Source organism: Labrus bergylta, chromosome 13, assembly GCF_963930695.1.
Source record: "Labrus bergylta chromosome 13, fLabBer1.1, whole genome shotgun sequence".
In the NCBI taxonomy this organism is placed as follows: domain Eukaryota; kingdom Metazoa; phylum Chordata; class Actinopteri; order Labriformes; family Labridae; genus Labrus; species Labrus bergylta.
The window spans coordinates 14,694,782-14,718,893 of record NC_089207.1 but is presented as its reverse complement, the minus strand read 5'-3'; the positions used below and the strand labels follow the sequence as shown (position 1 = coordinate 14,718,893).

Sequence of the window (24,112 nt, the reverse complement as noted above, 5' to 3'; positions counted from 1 at the left end):
TGGAAAGATTTCAGTTATAAAAAATGCATTAGAGCAAAGTAGGTTGGAAAAGACTGCCACACTTGCCAGACACACACTCTCTTTAACAGCTCTCTGGGCCATGCAGAATAATAACAATACAGGGGATACGCTGACAAGCAGCAGGTATGAGGCATGTGTAAACAGGTTTTACGGTAGTTTCAAAATAAAAATGAGTCAGAAAATTGCACAGGGGAGAAAAAGGATTAGGACTCTTAACGGCTTTATTGGACATCTATCAGGGATACTTTCTGTCTAAATAAACGCTAATTGGTTGGGATTTACAGATCAGTTTTCACTGAACTACTTCATCATATTATCTAATCATATCACTGCAGCCTCCTACTGCAGGTCAATTTAGATGTAAAGATGACAGATATTACACGTCAAGACAAGGCGATGAAGTCATTTACCAGATTTGCCATGTTGTCTCTGATGTCAGTCAATCAAAATAGAGTTAGAGGAATGATTACATTTGAGAAACTGTTGCTGTTCTCTTAGATCGACATATCAAAAACAAACAGTAGCCTACAGTGCAACACAAAACACAGCAGCATATTGAAGAACATACATTCACGCACTAAATTTGAACTGTATTCCTCCATGACGCGGCTGGATTACCTAAGTCAATCGCAGACACACCTGGTTAAAATCTGGTTAATTGGATACGTTTATTTAAAGGAACTTTCAACCCTGATGTTTTAAATAAAAAAAGGGGCCTGTTCTGCAATATCACTTCTTCTTTTGGTCGTTTCTTTAGAGCGGCTTCTTTAACAGATTGAAGTTACAAAGGGCGTTTAGACATTTGTTTCACTGCTAGTCCCAAATATTTCATTAACATAGCTTTGCTAATGAAAAAAAATGAAAAATTGCTTCAATATACTAAAAATCTTAGGATCACATAACTTTACAACTGTAAGGAACGCAGGTCTTTCCACAGTGAACAGTTTAATGTAAATGTTGTTGCAGCTGTTTAATATGATGCAAATGTTCAGACTCAGTTTGCTTACAACAAGATTTGTTTAGGAGACAAACAAGAACATGCAACCATTACCACTGAAGCCTGTGAAACTCTGTGTGTTAAATAGTACAACATACTGTCATTATCTTCCCCTGGATCTCCTTTGCTTTACTTGCTTTTTTTTTTCCTCCGCTTTTATTTTGACACCACTATATTTTGTCCTGAACACATCTAAACACTGTCCAGTTGTCTAGCTAATACAGCATGCTGTCTAGACTGCATGTGCAGTTTAACTTTACAACCAAGAGGAGAAAAAAAACAGAAGAAAAAAAAAATTGTTTTCTTTATAGTGCCTTCTTTCTTTCTTGGATTATATTATTTTATGTATTAAGGTTGAACTCAAGTCCAATTTTAAGAACTAAGCATTGGAGTCTTTTCACAGCGTGTCTTTTATTATCCTTAAATCTCCTTTTTTTGGGGACACTGAACATGAAAGTCAATAGCACCATGTGTAAAACTGACTCAGTGGGGCGCTGGTGGCGCAGTGGTTAGTGCTCGCGCCCCACGTATGGAGGCTTTCGTCTCAAGCAGGCGGCCCGGGTTCACATCCCACCTGTGGCTTCTTTCCCGCATGTCATTCCCCACTCTCTCTCTCCTTGATTTCCGACTCTATCCATTAAAGGCACAAAAGCCCAAAAATAAATCTTTACAACTGACTCAGAGAAGATTGTGGAAAAAGGCTGAAACGGATTGACACCAATAAAGTGGCAGGCAACAAGACGGACAAATAGGGGAATGAAGTAGAGTGCTCTTACATTCAAGTAGCTACAAATGATATGTGGCAGACTTCAAGGCGAAGACACAAAGAGAGATTGACATCAAACTTTTAAAAAGAAGTGTGTGTGGACTACATCAGTCAGTTGTTCCCCTCGGTTTTCTTCCACATGACTACTTCATTTCTGCTCCTAAGATCATGTGTGTCATTAAGAATTGGCCAATGTCCCCATCCCATATCTCTCCCCCGGTCTCTGTCTTACGTTCATCTGCACTTCAGCATAACCAGGGAGGTATTGTAGAGGGAGGAAGGGAGCAGCAAATTATATAGGTGACTGAGGAGACTGAGAATGCAAGAGGACAGTTGAAGTGGATTATAAATGACACATGGGCACGGGGAGAGGATACTGGGGTACATACATAAAGTGAGTGCAAACATAGAGTGAAAACTGGAGAGGTGGAGGTTGCTCATAGAACAAAAAAATTAGAATTCAAAATGCAGGAAAAGAGCCCTTTGTTTCTTATTTATGTATCAGCAAATCAGAAGTCAGCAGGGGATCCTCAAGCTTCAATATCTGTTTACTATTTTAGTCAAAGTGCGCACTGTGCAAACCCTTAATGTACAGCCTTCACTGCATTTTCTAACTTACTTTTTTTGTTCTGTGTCATTGCAGACATTTTCACACCTTTGTTATTTTTCATACTTTTCTCTTGTTTTGGCCTTCTTTGTATTAAACCTTTTAAAGTCAAGCATTATTAAACAGTGGTTGTTTCATCTCATCTGTGAGTATTTGTATTTGTCTTACCTGCAGGGCTTCCAACCAAAGCTCCAACGTTGCTTTCATCTGCGACTAAAACAAAAAAAAAAGAAATGCATGTTAATATACCAACATACACAACAAATACTCACCAGGAACTTGCACACTTTCCATCGCTGTAGATCAATCCCTTTCATGATATCTATATAAGTAATATGCTTATTTTGTTGTGCTTTGCTTACCAAGAGTCAGAATTATTTTTCACATTAACATTATTTTTACATAAACTTTGTATAGAAATGTGTTTTATGGTATCGCATGTTTTTTTTCCGGTCTTCTTCCCAGATTTAAGTTCCCTACATTATATTCCTAAATATTATTTTTTCTGTCTTGTTTAACTAGATGGTCAAGAGTCACTCTTGTCCCTGTGATGATTGGTCAGCCTCACTGCTACTGAAGTCATTTCACTTCCTCCCTTCTCTGTCACCTCATTTGTCATTTACACTCCCTTCTCCCCTTCAGTCTCACATTCCCCTCTTCTCATTTCACAGCTACCCCCCTTCGCCTTCTGCCCTTTACCCTTACTTTTCTTCTCTAAACATTGTTATCTTTTTTTTTTTTTTACATCAGTTATAATGCTTTCATCCAGCGGTGTTCTCCTCCCTCTTTTCCTCCTTTGATCATTGTCTCTCCATCATTGCTTCTTGTTTTTCCTCCTTTCACTTTCTTCTGCTCCGCCCTATCCCCATTATTTCTCTCCCTCCCTCCTTAAGCCACAACGCAGACCAATGCCAACAAGGAACACATTGACTGGTAGCAACATTAAAATACACACACATGCACACTTAAAACCACAAAGACCCAGCAGTAACATGGCTTCTCCCAGCAAATACTTCTCTAATGAAAACCAAACCTAAAGAGTAATACTAGCTGCGTGTGTGTGCGTGTCTGACGACATCTGTCTGCGGTGAATCAACACGACCGCCTCAGCAGCCCGGTAGTTAGTGGATTACTGTGTGTGCATGTGTATGCCTACTTCAGCAGAACTTGAAATGCCACGTATGTGACGCACACAGAGGCATCCTAATAGGGAGAGAGTCTCACCAAGACACTATCATGTACACACACACACACACACACACACACACACACACACACACACACACACACACACACACACACACACACACACACACACACACACACACACACACACACACACACACACACACACACACACACACACACACACACACACACACACACACACACACACGAAGGGGCTGTAAAATGGGATTGGATTGGATTTACAAATGTTCTCACATGTATTCCGTTCTGATTGATTACCCCTGGACTCGATTTGCAACAAAGAAGATATAAATGACAGTAGGAATACAACTGTTCCACATGGAATGAAATACTGGAAGAGGCAAAGTCAGAGAAAGTGAACCAGGAAAAGATTGTGTGGGGGCACCAGTGACCTAGTTGTAAGTTTGTGCGCCACATTTGCAGAGGCTGTTGTCCTTAAAAGTGAGCGGCCGATGGTTCAAGTCCCACCTTTGGCTCCTTTTCTGCCTGTCGTTCCCCACTCTCTCTCTCTCTCTCTCTCTCTCGCCCTGATTTCTGAGTCTGTCCACTGTCCTGTCTCTCTAATAGGGGCATAAAAAGTGCACAAATAAATCTTGAAAAACAAATAAAAATGAATAAATAAATAAAAAAAGACGGTGTGAGGGCTGGAGAGGAAGTTAATGTAGAACCAATCTTTAATTTATCTAAATATTATTATTTATTTTTATTTAAATGGATCTGTTGGACAACGAAATCAGGGCAATTAAATAAAAAATGACATTATGTAACCGACCCTTAAAAACTGCTGTGAATGCTTTCTCTCTCTTCCTTTCTTTTTTCAAAACCACCAAAGCACAGCCTGGACTCTTACCCAAAGAGGACTTCTTTGTTGTTGTTTTTAAAAAGTAGTTCTTGTGTTTCATTAATCACTGTTATGACACTGGTTATATTGAACACTTTTATAAGCATGTAAATGAGACAGACTTTAACGTCATTGAATGCCTCGTGGTTGGGGAACAATAGGGAAGAGGTTTCTGGTTTTGCTTAAGGGCTAAAAAAAAAAATAAAATCAGCTGCATTTCTTGAAATAAAATATGACCAAAAACGCTCACTCAACTGTTTTTGCATGAATTGAAATGACAAAGGGACAGCACAATTATGTTTGAAGACAATGGTCCCAAAAGAAAATCAGGGGGAAACGAGATTTAGTGGATTCTTGAATTGAGTGTAGAAATACAAAACCAATAAAAAAAAAAAAAAAAAACACTGAATAAAGAAGTATCATGACATGACATGTGGGTTTCCCGCACACTGCATGGATGACTCTGCATGTCAGGAGGTCTGCCAGACCAAATAACGTGGACACAGAATCATTCAGAGGCTGTTTTTGATTTTAACCTTTGAGCCGAATCAACAGGATTTTCTTCTGGAAAGCATAAAAGCACAAACACGGAATACAACAGTTAGGACTTTAAAATCTGTTCCTACTACCGTGAATGCTCTTGGATATTCATGTTTACAGAGGGTTTAACCTGAGCCACGCTGTATGACCCTGATATCAATAGTATAAAGACATTCATGTATTTATGACGGATGGACAGACGGACGGATGAATGTCTGGATGGACTGATGGATGGAAAAACACATACTGCAGATATATTGATTTAAAGAGAAAACAAAAAAACAGAATACAGTTGATTAACCCCGTTTCTAGTTAAGAACAGTCTGAAGGACTTTAAATGACATAAATGTCATGCATATCTTCTCCAGGAGCTGATATAGCTTTTAAAAACTTACTGTAAGCATTTCCATAACGCACTAATGAGCACTATCTGATTTCCATATGGTTCCGTAAGGCAAGCATGCTGGCAAAGAAAATCCAATGTTAATTGATGCTAAAATTAGCTGGCTATATTACCTCATTAGCTAGCTGCCTATATGGTAGATATGTTGTATTAATGATAGCAGGACAGGAGGCCTAATACCAAAGCCAGATCTCTTGTACGACTACATACACTTGATCAATAAACTTAATACTGAATGAGGTTACATTCAGACACTACACAACTATCTCACACCCTTCTAGAGACTGTCATTACTTTTAAACTAAAATATAATGAAAGCTTTGTAAACTGTTTTCTACCTTTTAGCTGCAGTATACTTATCTTGTTTATGATGTGCGAGCAAACTGTTCTCCAGCTTTGTCTAAAGAGATTTTGCCTCAGATAAAACATTATAATCGTAGCAATATTGTATTGGCTTACTGTCAGTAAGAAAAAAGAGACACTTGTTATTGAACTCTAATCACTGCTGCTTGATTATATTGTATGGGGACACATTGGAGCATTTAATAAAAGTTGATGTAAAATATTTGGAGAGTAAAAGATTGAGAGTCTTAAACACAAAGCAGTGAGGGGGTTGTGTGTCTGCAGTTTAAGAGATAGAGGAGACAGCCAGTGATTGGTTGATTGGTGGTTTCATCAGTCTGCATGTCAACCTGTCCTTGGGCCAGCTGCTGAACCCCAAATTGCTCTGGAAAGCTGTGCCATCAGCGCGTGAGTGAGTGCTTGAAAGTTTAAGTGTAAAGCTCCTTGAGACATCAACAGACAAGAAAAGCACCATATATGTGCAGTCTGTTTACAATGAACATAATTACAGTACATACTATTAGTGTGTCATTTCTGTAGCATGGATGTCTATGGCTTTCAAATAAGCTCCTGTTCTTTTGTCCCATGTCTCTCTCTTACACACACACACACATGTGGCTCGCAGAGAGTGAGCTTGAGGAGGAGGAGGAGGAGGAGGAGGACTGAGGGAAGTGACATTTGAAACAATAAGCTTTTGTTGCGCTGCACCATGCGCTGTCATATTACACAGATGTACTGCATGCATGTGCGCAGAATTAACAACACACACACACACACACACACACACACACATGTTTGAAGTCGACTAACTGAAATGTCACCGAACTGTCGCATTGGAAAAATCAGCCATCAGAGATCAACAGGTGGAAACACTAAGCGGGAAAGAAGCGTCCCATTGGCTACAGGTGTGGTCGCCCTAGCATTTATTTTTTATTTGAAGCTGAATTAAAAACCTTCAACTCCAATGGACACCCAGTCCTATTTCCTTTATCAAACTTTTTTTAAATATAAATGAGAGAGGAGAAAGAAACAATGGGAGTAGTTGCATACAACAGTTGCATCCATATATTATGTTTGCAATGCCATCTCACACAGTTCTTCTTTTACGTGGATGTACATTTTTCATTAGAAAATTCAACACATGACTTGATTTGATTATACATGTGGAGTGAAATGTTTCATTGTTTTTTATGTTGTTTTCACCTTAAAATCTACCTAACACTAACATCACTCTATTAAATGATTTAAAGTGTAAGTAATAGTCATATGCAGGCAGAACACAGTATGCAGGATTACTGATTTGTATGACAGTTTTCAACCCTACAAATCAGATCATTTTGCCGAATTCTAGCGAGTATACAGGACATAACCGCTTAAAAAGTCCTCTCAGTTCTCACGCTTGCATTAATCACGCAACAAGCATTAATGACACCCAACCTGCGTGAGTAGAAAAGCTGTGAGTATACAGTATGTGGGGCCGTGCAGTTTGTAGTGCATGGCTGCAGAGGTGTCAGTCTGCATGTGGCTTTCAGAAGCATGCCTTTGGTCCAGCAGCCATGCATAAAGAAAGGCATGTTTCAGAACCTTTAAAGGATAGGATGCATGCAGCCACCATGCAGAGCTCATAAACAGAAAAATCTCCCCACCAGTGTGCTGCTGGTTCTGAGTCATACCCAGGTCCATGCTCTTTGAGGCTTTGACGTGCTGGAATTGCCGCTGGTTCTGGTTCTGGTTCTGGTCCTGGCTCTGGGCGGGAGTCTGGGGCTGAGCTTTGCAAGAGTTGTGACAGTTTTCTCTGGAATAAAATAATGAAACAGTTATTACAGACAATGCTTTGACACCTTTTACGTGCTCGAGGATTGCTCTAAAAGGAAGTCAACCCCACAACAACCCATAATGATTGATATGTTTTTACTAATTCCCAAGAATCACTGTCTGCCCTGATCATGCCCCACTCATTCAATGTTTGCCAAAAACGAATCAACCTGTGCTGTCCAGTGCATTAAAGTGAGGATAGACGCGAGCTTTTCATCAAAAAGAGGATTGAGGATCAGTTTTTGGAAGTTACCTGGTCGTGCCTTTTCACTACATTATACACATTTCTAAGCATTTTAAGTCCCAGACATAAAAAAACAAGTAGCCAGTCAGCTGCCTTATTTTCTTGAGTGTGAATAACAAAAATGGTTAAGTAGCTATTTTACCAGCTCTTGAATTAGTCATGTGTGTCAACTCTAAGGCGTTGACAAATCCTTGCTCTAGAAATGAGCAAACTGTTAGAAATCAAGGATTTGATTCTGGTGAGATGCCAAACCTCATTTCGTTACTCTATACTTGTATATGTGTAATGACAATAAAGTTGAATCTCATCTCATCTCATCTCATCTCATTTGATTTGTTTCTGAGGCTAAAACCATTACTCATGCAGGTTTTTCTTAGAATAACTTGAAGTTTATACCAAACTAATGACATCTTCACATCATTTTTCCTGAATGCTGGTAACAGAATTCTTACGTTAAGGAAATGATTGCCATTTTTTTGCTGATCTTTTATTTCTTATGATAGCAAACCCTGTGTGCTGCACAACGAAAAACAAAACCCCCGACAAGCACACACCTTTCCTGTAGATAGGAGTGCTGAGTCGAGCAGCTGAACTCTGTTTCATGTCCATACAGCTCCCCGTCTTCATCTTCGTCCATGTGAGAATAACTTCCATTGGTCACTAAAAAACAAACAGTAGAAGTGAATGATGTGAGAAATGGTGATATGTAAATAACATAGAAGCAAACCTATCTCTCCCCTTTTGAATAACCTTTATTTTTTTAAAGATTTTTTTTTTTTTTTTTTTGTGCCTTTAATGTAGAGATAGTGGATAGAGCCAGAAATCAGGGAGAGAGAGTAGGGAATGACATGCGGGAAAGGAGCCACAGGCCAGATTCGAACCCAGGCCGCCCGCCCTGAGGACCATAGCCTCCACAAATGGGGCGCGCGCACCAACCACTGCGCCACCAGCGCCCCTTGAATAACATTTTTAACTACTACTATCAATCACAGTGTGCAGTATTTGCTGCTTACTATGTTCGACAGTAATATGTAGTATGTCTGCCAGTTTCTGGTCTTGGTCCAGGAAGTAAACAACAACCCAGCTGACGACAAACACGCTGCAGTGTATCATCCACTTACAGGTCAATCTGAAACAAGCTGACATGTGGTTCATTCTGATTTTCAGGATTTTGAGAATCACAAAAATAATTGATAATATCTTTGTGTGGTGGGTCAAATTGTGATTATTTCCCCTGTTGTGAGCGATAGCTGTCGCTGTCTGTCATTTGTTTGTTTCTAACCTGACGCTTTGCATTGTGGGAAACAGTACAAAAAGAAGACTGGTCCAATGCATGCTGTGAATCTCTCCGATTCAGTACAACATCCGGGTATTTTGGGGATACTTCGGATCTTGCATTTGTTTGCATGCTGCAGACTGCATTTTGGGAAAATCAGTGCGTACGAGTAGGTGGTTTTGAAAACAGCCAGTGTGTGTGTTGGTCTGCCACATTCTCCTGCTCCGCATCGCCACACCTCTCAGAGCTCTCCCATCACGATGACGCTGATCTGCTTAATCTGAGGATCTGGAGATAAACTGTGAGACAGTGCTTCAGTCTCTCCCTCACTCTGCTGCTGACTTCAAGCTGCATGGTACTTGTTGGTCTCCAGTGTTAGATATCCGGTGTTGTTTGGTGACTAACTTCAGCAGTGTAAGGACCTGTTTTGTTAAAGCTTCGACAAGCAGTTCAACGAAGGACACGTAGGGGTTTCTCTGCCTTTGTTGTTTAAAACTTGTGTTTTGTGGCAGGGAGGTTAGTATTGTGCTTTTTGTATTCTGAGGAGGGGGAGCTTCTGTTCCCCTAGTTGATGTAGTACTTCCTCTATACACAATCTTAATGAGGTCTTAACAGGCTGTTACAATGTATTGCAGGTATATTTTTTTTTAATTGAGAGATATGTTCATTATTCTGTCCAATAAGAACGTCATCAATTAAAGCTGACCACCTTTGAAATGTAATATAAAATGCCAAAAGAATGAAGGAAAAAAACAAACATAGACTGCTCTGTTAAATTGTTATTGTCAACTCATTCCTTAAGATTCACTCAAAATTCTCATGAGATTTAAAAGTAGAGTGGGTTAAAGACAAGCGGAAGGGAAATCAGTGGGATGAGAATCAATTTGAAAGAAATGGAAAGCAGATGAAAAGCTCAGAACAAATGCAGCTGCCCTACATCTCTGGAAGTCGCTGCAGATGGAGCTCAGCGATACGGCTGTGTCTGCTTGAAAAACGACTTTATGACAACTTGATATACAGACTCACAATCCATCCAAGCACAATTTACATACAGTCATCACTTCTCAGAGAGCGTAGCTGCCACACACAACACATGCTGGGGTTATTGTGCAGTCTTCACAGTGTATCCTTTGTGTGCTTGCATCTGCACATGGCACTGAATGTAGACATCCTGGAGCTGAAGATATCACAGCCTCTCATCTCTATCTCTCTCACTAACACTAATCACCTGTTTTATTTTTCTTCTGGTCCCATTCTTGCAGTCTGATAGTTTGGCTGTCATTTATCTCTCCTTCCCGATCTCCTATAAATCATTTTATCTCCCACTCAGATTTTTTTCTCCTCCTTCTCCTCACTGCCAGCACCTTAATCAGCTGAACTGTCAAAAACCCATTCTTCTATCACCTCACACACACACACACACACACACACACACACACACACAAACACACACACACACAAACACACATCTGTTCTCACTGACTTCAAGTCTTTGAAGTGAAGAAAAAAAAGCAGTTGCTGTGTGGATGATAGATCAATAGTAGTTTGCCCCAACAGCAGATATATGATTCTTCTTCTTCAACACTCAACTTTTTTTCTCGTTTCGTCTTTATTTGTCGACAATGATGTCTGGTAAATCATGTCTCTCAGTTTGTTCCCCATTCCACCATCTTTTTTTAATACCTTTTTTTACAAATCCTTAACTTTTGACAATTGTATGTCTTCTTTAAAATCCAATCTAAAACAAATTATAAATGGACTTGAGCTTGGATAGCACTTTTCAAATCTTCTGACTACACAAAGTGCTTTTACACTGCAGGTCACACCTACACATTTACACACTGATGGTAGAGGCTGCTGTGTAAAGTGACCATCAGAAGTAACTAATCCCATTCATGCACATGTATATGCTGCCGAAGCAGAAGTGGGAGCAACTCTTGGGGTGTAGTTTCTTTCCCAAGAACACATGGGACATGCTGTTGCAGGAGCTGGGGATCGAACCCCTGACCTTCAAGGTTGAGAGACGACCGACTCTACCAACTGAGCCACAGCTGACCTCATCACTCAAAGATGAAAGGGGTCAAGTTTATTTGGAAATCTACATTATCTTTTATTTTGGTTTAAGGTTTTGGTTAAAAATGATATTTTAAAGGAGAAGTGGAGTCTGACATATCCAAAATATTGATCCCTACAATAGGTCAAGATGAACAGGATCCCACCTGTACGTTAATAGTTGATAATAACTAAAATAACATCAGTCATTTAGCTGGATTCAAAAGTTATTCCAGATCAGCCCCCATAGAGGCTTTATATGCGATTTTTCACACTTAAATATAATAGAAATCAAGTTTATCCTCTAAAAATAACTCTGTGAGTCATGACTGTCTACAATGGGTGTAACACCCGAGTCCCACTGTCTGTGATGCTTTCCGAGTTTTCCAGAGTCCTATCTTCACTTTGTTTACATCGCCTGGACGGCCGGCTGACTCCTCCCCTCGTGTATAAAAGTTGTTTAATTGAGGGACTAGAGAAAAGAAGAATAACATACTGTACTCACTGATTAACTGCGTTTCTAGATCACGCTCATTTAGGGTAAATTTACATGCAGTGTGAAGATACGAGCATAATAAAGATTGCTAGCATTAGCATGCTAACACAACAAGGCAGCGCGAGTTGTTTTGGTTTCATGCTGGTGCTCAAGGGCGACATCTGCTGGATGAAAAAATTGCATATAAGGCTTTAAGGCGGCCCTATGGCGCTAACAACTATCCAACATTTGGCCCAATAAAACACACTGTACACCACCTAACAAAGCAAACAAAGGGATTTATTATTAACAGACAAACTAAATCATAAACGAAGATCAACACAAATACTAATTTACCGTAACTAAACACAACAACACACAATCCCTGGCTGAGAGGCACATCGGTCCCAACGCCAAAAGCCTCCCCTCCTGAAGCCAGCACAGGGTTTCTAAGCACTGAGGCAAGGTGGGCCTCGTTGTGCAATCAGAAGCTTCACCTGGACTGGTGACAACAGAAGGGGAGAAGGGACAAACAGCTCAGGGAACAACCCTGTAACAACTGAGGCAACTATACAACTTTTTATAATGGGTTTTTAATATCCCTTAATAGTAAAGTTGTCTTCATAGAACTGTTTTATTTTTTCATATAATGACAAAATCAATGTAAATGTGATTCATGACAAAATTGGGGAAGGTTGCATAATATTTGAGGCAAGACTAAAACAGCAATTTATTTGAGTTCATCCCATCAAATGCAATTACCTTACAGAGTATGAGAGAGAGAGAGTGAGAGAGAGAGAGAGAGAGAGAGAGAGAGAGAGAGAAGGCTGGAAATGTAGGGAGAATTGTGCACAGAAAAGGAAAAAGTGAGAGAGGAAGAATAATAGAAGGAGACAAAATGAGATGCAGAGAAGGATCAGACATAAAGAGAATGATCCATAAATGCAAAAAAAAAATAAACACATCTGCATAAATACATATGTAGAGAATCATTAAACTCAATTTATTCCCCGGCAAAAGCTCAACATTTTTTTTTTTTTTTAATTTTCACTTTGACTTCAGCGCCAAATAAAATGAATTCAGTATGAGACATAGTTCATTAGGAGAGTAAAATACTGGCAAGTGTGCACAAACACACACACACACACACACACACACACACACATACACACACAAACAGATGTATACACTCAAGCTAATAACATCAGTAAACACAACAAGTCACAGAGTCTGAGAAATGTGCTTACTCCATACACACACACAGACACACTAACATGTATACTGTGTGTAAATGACACCATAGCTGAGGTGAATTTGAAAAGCAAAGTGTATTCAAGGTCAGAGCTGTTTACCAAATTCTGTGTAAACACAAAAAAACAACACTGTTTGATACTGGCCAACAGTCCCTGAACCAATACAGTGACGTCTGTGCACAAAACAACTCATACAGCAGCCATAGACACAACAAACAGGCACAGATATCATCCAGAGACACACACACACAACCGGCACACAGAGGCAGAAACTGACACTGAGAATAAAACAAGCATGTATACAATCAGACGAGCATGCTCGCTAATGGACACACTTCACAAGGACATACAGAACATATGGGACGGGGAGCAAATACAGTTACTGGAAAAGAGCTATATGAAGCACAAAGGACTAAAAATAAGTCCTTCTAACAGGCCAACCCGAGCAACAACAAACAAGAAAAACAACCTTGAGAAACATGAGAGAAGAGCAAAAAGCACAGAGAGAGAGAGAGAGAACGAGAGAGAGAGAGAGAGAGAGAGAGAGAGAGAGAGAGAGAGAGGGAAGGGATAAAAGGAAAAGAGGGGCAGATAAGTCTCTAATTATGGCTGCAACGTTGATTAAACAATCTTTTTGGGGTTATTTTAGTTTGTTTTATCTTGGAGAAATTCCCTTATTAAACTTAACCAGTGAGTAATTGAATTTATTGCAAATAATAGGCCCACCGTTGATGCTACTTCACAGGCAAAAATTAAACAGAAAGAAGAAGATGATAGAAAAGTAAAAAGTTCTAATAAGATCTGATGTTGGACAGGGTCGGAATGAACTGGAACATTGTTTCAGGGGGAGAGTCCGGGCAGAGCAGAGTACAAGATGAGTTTTTAGTAAAGTCGAGGGTTGACTAGGAAGAAATGTGTGTGTGTGTGTGTGTGTGTGTGTGTGTGTGTGTGTGTGTGTGTGTGTGTGTGTTTTCACAGTGACGGAAACGTATCAATCAGTGATGAGCAGTTTCATAAAAGCACGCCGGGTTCCCCCAGTGTATTCTTGCTTTTTTTTCTACTGCAGGCTTCAATTTAACAGCCCTGAAGCAAAGTTTAAAGAGTTTAAATTTACATTTCTGTGTCTACAGTCTGAATGGTCTAATTAGTAATTCTATAAATGGCTTAATTTCTCCAAAAGCAAGTGAACGATTGTACGTAACACTGTACGGAATGCCTGTAAATGAACTGCTTTCTTCAATATGTGCCACTAATACTCTATGACTATCAGGTTGTAGCTTTGCAAATACAAAAAAAACAACAAAAAAAACTGAAGCAACTCTTCAAACAAAAGTTGGTACAATACTGCAAAACTAGAAAATTACACACCATCAACATGTCTTAGTAAAAGTCCTAAAAATCACTGACAGACATCTTGCTTATAACAGTTGTAAATACGTTGTAGTTTTATCTTTATTTTTCCTATATTATTCCTATATATTCTTATTTTATTAATACTCAAATGCATGTTTTTCTTGTTGTCTTTTACTGCTGCAGCACTGATTATCTTATCTTATAAGTCTTTACAAAAGTGTCCCTTTGCTCGTTATTGTATTCTGGACTTTTTCCGCACATTTTTCAACACTGCAAGGACAGTACAGAATGTTTTTTTTGTGGACTCTGCTGTCCTCTCCTACAGTACACACCTTGTTTGAGGTGACACGATTAGCACAGCTAACTAAACACTGATGTGAAAAAAATCCACTCACTGTTGGATGAATATAGAGTGCCGTCCAGAATGGGAGGGTTCATATGGCCGTTGGTCTGACCGTTCACTGGGCTCAGTAGACCTGGCAGGCCAGAGGAGCTGTCAAATGAGCGATTGGGTGACACTCCATGTTGATCCTAAAACAGGGAAAAATCAAAACTGCTTAACAAATTGAACATAAGATTTCATATTCACGTATAATGTCATATAATGAGCCCATCTACCTTCCTTTTTTTATATGTATTATTAGAGCACACCAAATAGTTATAATTGTAGAAGTTGACTTAAATAAAGCTTTATTAAAACCTTTTATTCTAATGGAAAATGTTTGTGTTTCTGTTGGTTTGCTTGCTTTTCTAATGCAATTGTCTGCTACAAGGATTGAATTTAAATGGAGTAATGGCCAGAAAAGACAGTGGAAGCATTGAGTGGTTTATCCATTCACAGTAACATGTAGATAGAATAAAGAGGAAGAAGGAAACACTCAAAGAACAAGGGGGAGAACCAAGGTGAAACAGGGGGACCCATTTCCCATGGCCCCTTGGTTGTTACTGTCCTGGACGGATCCTCTGTCTTCTGTGTGTGTGGTGATGACACTCATTCTGACACCTATCCCCTTGAGAGAGCCAGCCCTCTTCAGGTCCCCTAATAGTCAAATAAAGCATCCATTCCAGTGTTGTTGTGTACTTGTATTTTAATATTAGGAATTTAATTTGCATGCATTAGTCAGTGGTGCGTTTGTGGGTGTGTTTAAGAAACTGTACGTATTCATTAACATGTATACATATTTATGCTGTTTGCCTGTGCTGCTGCTGTAAGTGGTTTTGAGTGTTTCCTTGTGTGTCTGAAAAGAGTCAGCCCTGGTCTCAAGAAACAAAGAAGACATAATAGTAGTGTGTGTGTCTGTGTCTGTGTGTGTGTGTGTGTGTGTGTGTGTGTGTGTGTGTGTGTGTGTGTGTGTGTGTGTGTGGTGTGTGTGTGTTCAGTGTGTGTGTAAGTGTAATAAATCCTTCTTGTCATCTTCTACTTGACCCCCCACCAAGCAGCAGCTCCATCCCCTCCTCATCCTGCTTCCCCCCGGACCCCCACCCAGAACCCTTCTTTTTGGGTGTGTTAGACGTCCCGCGGAGCCCCTCCCCTCCCTGGCTCCCTCCCTTAGCTCGTGTCAAAGAGCCATCAGATTATTCAGTTTAAAAAAAAAACAACTATTGCTTAATTTATTACAAATTAAGTTTGGAGAAATAAAACATAATTTCTAAATACAAATAAACATATTACATTATTTCTGCATCACATCAAGGTACACATATAGACCATTAGCTTGCTTCTTAGAACCAGGCGAAGCATATTGGCTCTTAATTAGTCATCAAAGAGAAATCATTATTGCCCAAGTCAACGTCCATGCCGTATGAAACATACAAAGCCACGTACAAAGGGTTGTCCCCTTTCCGTAATCTCCTTATTATTGCATATTAAAGGAGTATGATGTGTAGAATTTTTACACTTAAATATCTAAATAATTAAAAATGGACTAAACCTATGTTACATTTTTTTGAGTACTTATATTACCTCTTGTATTTCCAACACATGTCAAAGCCAGACGAAAAAGCTTAATTTTAAAGTTGAAAACCGGGCTTGCCGTGTTTATCGTTGCCATGGAAACACTGGATGTTACGTCAAAGACCGCTGCATAAAGACGCTGGAACTGCTACTGAAAGCTGCCGTTCTGTTGCTGTATGTGCTGCTGTGATAAAAACCTCATGTAAATTGTACTTGGATACATCGTCAGTAAACATATTTTCTTCCTCAGGTCGGTTTCGCCCGTTCGTCTTCACTGCAGTCAACTCGGTGTTTGTTTTCATCGGGTTGGGGGTGGAGTAGCAGAGAGAATCATCCCCCATGATTCCCCTCCAGCCTCGATGTCATCTTTGTTTTTGATTTGATTGAGAGCCCTATGGTGGCAGAATGTACATACTTTCTGTTTAACTTCAAGTAACTTTAACTTTGTGATAAATTGACCACTGCAACTTTATTTCTAAAGTCTTGTAAGGTGTTGTGTTCATGGAACGTTAAGAAAATACAATCAATCATATACAATCAACAAATACTTCACTGTAGACTTTCACTACTACCTTACACTAATGAACAATACACAATTTATGTCGAGTTCCTCTTCCTGAATTTACCACGGGACCTGTCTGCATATACATTGAGCTTCAGCCTGATTCATTATGTTAACTTTTTATATACACAATATTAACCTGCAGAGATTAAAAAAAAAAGGAACAAAAAATTAGAAATACCAACTTTATACAGGAATGAAGACAATGTTGATTTGAATCACTGGTATATCTGCACTGATGGTAGAAGTCGGGAAAAACAGGACAGACTGTATCTTGTTTCATAGTTAGACACTGATATATTGCGACAGCCCGCGCCGAAGAAAAGCTTCAGATTACGCTGATGGAGCCTTCGTAGAACCACACGTATTAACTTGGAGATAGCCAGTGATTCTGGAGTTATTGAATGAACAGAGCAGCTGGATAAAGTAAGGGATTACTGAGAACTGGCTGAGCATGAATACAGTGAGAGCATCTGACTGAGAGAAAGAGCCAAGGAAAATATTCAAGAAACAAAAAAAGAAGACAAAAAGATCAGAGGGGGAAAAAAGTGAAGTGGTCCGCTTCTGAAACGTAAAAGCATCAATACTGAAGCCAAAAAAAAAAAAAAGGCTTTTAAGGTGGAGTCTTTTATCTTTCTGCCATTATCTTCCTCTCCTTTCTTCTCTACTCTTGAGACAAAGAGGAAACATGCAACTCTTTGATGTTGCTTGCATCTTTTTCCATCAAGCTATTGACTGGGGATGCCCTGAGAAATGCAAGTCATAGCAGTCTTCTACATGAATACATACACCTACCTACATCTGGGTAAATGTATGCTGAATGCCTTTATACGTGTTTGAAGGCAGTGTGTGTCATCATGTTGAAATCTATTTCTGTAGTACTCTATTTCTCAATAATAATATGAAGCTATACTCACTTATGCAATAAGAGGAAACAACTTTATATCATGTACCAATATACATACATGGGGGGGCTTTTACTTGTTTTGCTTATTTGTGAGCATAGCCTGCAAGGTGTTTATAGTAGGTAGCTTTTATATCCAGTAGCAGGGCATGCAAAGGGCCATTCACACTTGAGCCAACAACCAAGCTTTGTGTGTGCAAAGGTTTGTGAAATCCTTCTACAAGCCGTGTAAGAGGCATCGGTTGAATAGCAGCCGAGATGAAAAGCATCATTTTTTTCTTTACTCCAGAAGAAAAGAGATACAGCAAAGCGAAGAACACTGTCTTCTTCTCTCCTTCACAGACACACACACACACACACACACACACACACACACACACACACACACACACACACACACACACACACACACACACACACACACACACACACACACACACACACACACACACACACACACACACACACACAAGAAGCACACAAACACACACAATAACGTACAAGCTGAAGTGTTCATGCTCTTTCCCTGCTGCTGGAAAGAGCAGAGAAAGTAGTGTCAAGTGTGTGAAGAATGGATGGAAGAGCTTAAGAGTGGGTATGTGTAGAAAGAGGCAGAGGGAGCAGCCAAAAAAAAAAAAAAGAAAATGCTCCAAGGGCCAAGAGTGATGATAATGAAGCATGCATGCTCGCTTTCATATAGCATGCATGTGTTCTCATTCTTACAGCAGGTATCCAACTCTTGATATTTCCTCAAAAAAATCAAGAGGGAAATTTAAGTTTATTATGAAAATGTAAATATTGCAGCACATGTCCATCTCTATGTAACCATCAAAACTGTTCTGATCACAAAGGTTTGATATGAACATCCACATTGGGCAACGTCTATGCAGATTCACACAGTAGTGGAAGACTTGCGATTATGTTCAACATTTAGCCTTTGAATATTTGTTATAATTCATTTATTTATTTTTAACACCCCTTTTCACAACAGAGCATTTCAGTTCACAAAGCAATAATGTCATTTTTAGTTGACTCAGTGAATTTCTGAGACCAGACTTCTGTAGAGCTTTTGTGCTTTTTTTTTTTTTATTCCACAGCAGGCAGCAGGTGCTTGTAACCCTCTTGTTACTCCTGCTGTGTACGATGTGTGGCTTTAGTTCACATTCGTCAGAACTGGTGCGCACATGAGTGTGTGTGTGTGTGTGTGTGTGTACCTTCAGAGTCCTTAGCACCACAAGCTGGATCGTCCCCCTCACGTTTCCCTCCTGTGACATAGAGCGACGCAGCGTCTCCATGGCAACGTGGTTGGAGCGTCCAAGCAGAGATTCTCCATTGACTGCAACCAGCTGGTCGTTGACACACAGACGCCCGTCCTGTAAAACACACACACACACCAGTTGTATTCAGACATCAACATTGTGCCATGTTGAGTGGCTATATACTGTCAGTGTCAAGATTATTTGTATTCATGTCTCTTGTTCGCTAAAACTCTTCTAACACTGTGCTCATGCTTGTATGCATGTGTCTAAATGTGACTCAAAGAAGGATAGTGAATACTCTTACAATACAAGTATAGACTATAAAAGACACGGATGCAGTCTCTATGATGCCAATCATTGGTATTTGTAGAGGCATGATGATGGTCACACCCACCTGCATTCAAAATGAATCTAATCTAAAAGTTCACTGATACACCTAATTCCAGAGATATCATTTTCTTCAACTTTCCTACTCACTTCAGCTGCACACACACACACACACACACACACACACACACAGAGAACATGCTATCAGCTCCATCTGCGCGTGTGTGTGTGGTGGGGGTGGGCATGAGGGCATGTGCCTGACAGTCTGTCTCTCTGCTGTCTACAGCAGGTCAAGTGTGTCCTAGTGAGCAAGATGTCAAAGGTTAAGTGAACAGGAGCACATGGCAGCAGAGTCGACACAGGTGGCCTCACGTCACTGAATCGTTTACAAAGTGATTACATTCAGTTTGTCAGTGTTGTTTGGGATCATTGGGTTATGTTTCCAAATCTGATGTCACCTTGTATGCAGCCCCTCCATGTATAATGGATTTGATGAAGATTCCCAGGTCCTCTCCCGTCTCCCTCGACTTGTTTCCTTTGAGGCTGATGCCGAGCCCCGCCGAGCCGCTGTCGTTAAGGGGCACCTCGAACATTAGCTGCTCCTTCCCGTTCTCCGACACAAAGCCTGGCACACGGGACACCTCGTCCCTCTGGAAGTGAGAGAGTGGAAAAAGAGTAATGGAAGCGGGAGAGACGCAGATGGGGAAGAGCAGAGGGTTGGAAGAGTGTGAGGAGGAGAGACAGGGGTCAGCTCATTGGGCATGAATAGTCTCCTAAAGCTAAACTAAAAGCTTTTCCATTTGAGAGAGACCATCACAAGGAGCTTTTCAGCCTAAATTTCTCTGTGGGGAAAAAATAAATTGCGGCTATTTTATCTGGTTAGTCTATTTCCAAAGACGGAAAAAATATGAGTAAAAAAGCCATTTGGACCCACTGCTTTTATGTGGGTTTTTTTTTCTTCTCTCAGTTCAGCAATATCAATAAAATGACCTGTTCATTTTCAAGAGGTAATTTGAGTATACAGCAAACACAGAGAGACAGAGAGACAAAAGTAGTGAGAGCTGGGGGGGGGGGGAGTGGACTCAGAAGAAAGACTGTAAAACACACCGAGGAAGAAGAAGAACAAAGCGTGAATGACTGTATCGATAAAATGACTGTTAGAAACCCACAGGGAGAGTGAAAAACATTGTTATCAACAAGGCAAAGTTAGTCAGGAAAAATATTAGTTAGAAAGACAGCAAGCGGATCCCACAGGATGGAAGTGTGTGGTTTCAAGCTTTGATGGGTTAGTGCGAGAGATTTGGCACTGCTTCAAAACACTACGATTATCTGTCTTTGAAATATGATAAAAAGAAGACAGTACTCAACAAAGCATCCTTTCTATCACAAGTACTTAGAAACCCTAACGCTTATTCTTCAGACCCTAGATAATGCACTCGTTTGTCATCAAAAAGAATGTGTGACTTTTTGATCCAGTAGATGTCGCCCTTGAGCACCAGCATTAAAACCAAAACAAACCTCAGTTTGGGGACACCCCCCGCCATACTGAAGCCTCCGCTCTCCTCTGGTGACACACCTCCAACCCCCCCCTCCCCTTACGTTCGCATTCCTACAGTCCATGGTTTGCACAAAGGAGTTATCAAATGGAACGCGCCGTAATTAAGCAGCATTAAGAACAAGCAGCAGACAAGATTGTCCTTTGCTGGAGCTGCGTGTGGTCTGCATTGCTGTGTTGGCAGGCTAATGTTAGCACACTTAAGTTAGCTCGTAGCTTCACATTGCACATCCATTGACACGGTTAACGTTGCTCTAAAGAAGCAGCCAGCGAGACTCGTGCTTCTCACTCACCATCGACGCTCATGACTCAGAGAGACATTTACAGAGGATACACTTGATTTCTGCTGCATTTATGTTTAAAATACTTTTAGCACATTTCTTGGATATGTTTTATTTGTAATTTGTAGATAAAAAAAAAAAAAAACTACACTATTGTTCATTGCCAACATACCCTGCCTGTATAAGCTGAATATATTGAAAGCGATTAATCATAGCTTCATTTTTGCACACACACAATGTTATTTTTTGCCAAAAACAAAATGTTAAATGAAAAAATTGTATTTCAACTTTTAAAATGACATTTTCTCATGATGTGAACACGTGCATAGCTTTGCATCAGTGTCGTTACTCCAGCTGATTTCTTCACAGGGACAGTGCCGACTGCCATCTACTGCAGGTTAGAACATTGAACTCAATTTAAAAAACAAATCCAAACTATCCCTTCAAGCAATGTATGACATGGTAGGGAGTCTAACAACATTTAAGGAGTGCTTGGAAAGTAAATAACTCATTTCCTACCTATTTATCAATTCTGCTCAATATTAGGACTGCAGAGCATCCAGAGTCGTTTTCTGTCAATACGTATTACACAATGACATATTTGAAGCTAGTTAGGAGTTTCTGGACATATCTATCCCTCTTAAAAACAACATGAGGGGCTGGTGTTTGCAGCTGGTGTTACTGTTTCTAAGGGTAAACTTGACACATTAATTGTTCATGTCAAAAATTTCATGACTGCATTGTTGATTTCTCTTACAATCAAGATTCTGTCAACAAATAACCATATGTTTATTTACATTACTTTGTGTGTGTGTGTGTGTGTGTGTGTTTGTTTGCATGAAATCCATAAATAATTGAATTTGCTTATGATGTGCATGTGCACATCTTTAGTCTGCCTGGGCTTGTTTATGTATTTGCATGATTTCTGAGTCTGTGTGTTTTTGTTTGTGTCTGTGTCTGTGTCTGTGTGTGTGTGTGTGTGTGTGTGTGTGTGTGTGTGTGTGTGTGTGTGTGTGTGTGTGTGTGTGTGTGTGTGTGTGTGTGTGTGTTCATGTGTGTTTGCGAGGGTCAGCAGTGTCAGGTTTAGACAGTGTTTGTCTGTGGGGATTGTAGGTTTAACAGCGTTAAGCCGACACAAAGTCCTCTACTCTGCAGAAAACTGTTTTCCCTGCTGGAAAAACCCTCTCATCAGACTGACTGTCCGGACCTGATAGGAAGCTAAATGACCTTCGAAAGAACTTCAAAACACCCAGAAGAGAAATGTTTACTACTTTATGTGCATAATTACATTGACAATGTATTACTCTCTGAGATTCCATCCAAAGCAATGTTCATGATTTAGCAACTTTTCAGTTTTCCACCACAGCTACATTCTTTATTTATCTGATTTAACTGCCCTGCTTTGTTAATTTATGATTTCCTTTTTCTTGCACTCAGCACAGGACAGCACTAATGTCAGAATGGATTTAGGAGAACAGGACGGATTTAGTTATACGGGAGAAAAGTTTGCAGCAGCAGTTCTCAGCTTGGGGGTCAGGACCACCCACATGGCTTGTGAGACGTTTTATGGAATCTGACAAAAATATGCAAATGTATGTAGAGTTGGTTATCTGGGTGATGAATTTAATTCCCCTCTAAAACAATGAATAAGCACCGCCTCTGGACTTCCTTCTATAACTCACCAGACAAACAAAAAGACCATAAGGGTTGAAAAAAAAAAAAAAGGTCCATCATTTGGTGTCAAAACTTGACTTTAAAGTTAAAAAAAGCCCCTATTTCCATAATTTTGTGTAATATTGCTGGGTGTTCTTGTCTACCTTGTATGTCTGTATTGTAAAAATAGCTATAAATAAAGTATTTTAAAAAAAAAAGCCCCTATTTTCATGAACTGAACTTGCTCTAAATGCACACACACAGGAAGTGGACAAGGGCACAAACAGATTTCAAGTGCATGCTGCATTTTCATGGAACATTTCTATTATCTCAGCCTCATTGCTATTATAGGTGGTTATATCTGTGTGTAATACAATACAATGGTGTGCACTCATGTGTGTGTTTCTCTGTTTGCTGCTGTGAAAGGCGTTCGTATTTTTGCTACATGAACTCTATCAAAACCATCCAGTTATAGCAAAAAATCTGTTTGCATAGATGAACTCTCTCATGCCGGTCGTTTAACATTTAAATGGGTTGCCACAATGATGGATCAACAAGAGGACACGCTATTAAAAAAAAAAAAAGGCAGCTCAGTGTCTGTCGCTGTGTGTAAAATACTATGTGTGTTTGTTTCATTAAACCAGCCAGGGAACCATGTGTGTGGGGGGAAAAAAGATGGAGAGAAACGTTATGTTGAAATGAGCTGAAGCGCTCAACTAAAACACACAAACGCATAAAATAAGTCCTTTAATTCATCCCTAAAGCCCAGACAAACTGTAAAGCAGAGAGAGATGAAATATAAGAATTAGGCAGGGGATAAGACGGGTGATGATCATCATTTTTGTTGTGTAAATAATGTTAGAGATGTTCTTTAATACTCTATTAACTTTATCATCATTATATTACAGGACACCTGCTTTAACAACATGGTCCTTTAATGAGAGCTGCCTGCAGATGCCCTTCCACCCAGCCAGTGCAAAGTAACTCTGTGTGTCTGTGTGTGTGTGTGTGTGTATGTGTGTGTGTGTGTAGACAGTAGAAACGACTGCCTGAGGACCCATTTTACAGAGCCAAACAACAGTAGCCGCTGTGATTAAACGTGACAGTACGTGTGGGAACAAACACACTAAGACACAACTGAGGTACGTACCATTGTTGAGAAAAAAAAAAAAAAAAAAAGAATCCTGACAATATGGGCTATGATTTTGAATTATGAAAACAACAGTCCTATCTCTGACCGCGGTAGATTGGCCCCTGTTGTCCGATCCCCTACATCTACTCCCAGCGCCTCTTGATGGTCAGTGAAAAGGTTGTAGTGGGAGACCCACTGAGGCAAACAGAGGATGAGGAATTGGTTGACAAAGGCACACAATTACTTCAGTGTATATTCTGCCTTTTTCTAACTGCATTCTCGATATTATTT

At 39.9% G+C, this 24,112-nt stretch overlaps 1 protein-coding gene across 2 annotated transcripts in view; it reads right to left on the bottom strand.

Annotated features, from left to right (window-relative positions):
- The window catches only part of pard3bb (par-3 family cell polarity regulator beta b), a 217,342-nt gene that overhangs the window by 107,542 nt on the left and 85,688 nt on the right, over positions 1–24,112 (bottom strand). For both annotated transcript variants that reach the window (XM_065961879.1, XM_065961878.1), the window contains exons 12-17: positions 19,659–19,850; positions 18,829–18,987; positions 14,590–14,725; positions 8,340–8,445; positions 7,373–7,521; positions 2,560–2,604 (exon numbers count right to left, since the gene is read on the bottom strand). In XM_065961879.1, coding sequence (XP_065817951.1) covers positions 2,560–2,604; positions 7,373–7,521; positions 8,340–8,445; positions 14,590–14,725; positions 18,829–18,987; positions 19,659–19,850 — 787 coding nt within the window. The remainder of the gene's footprint in view (positions 1–2,559; positions 2,605–7,372; positions 7,522–8,339; positions 8,446–14,589; positions 14,726–18,828; positions 18,988–19,658; positions 19,851–24,112) is intronic.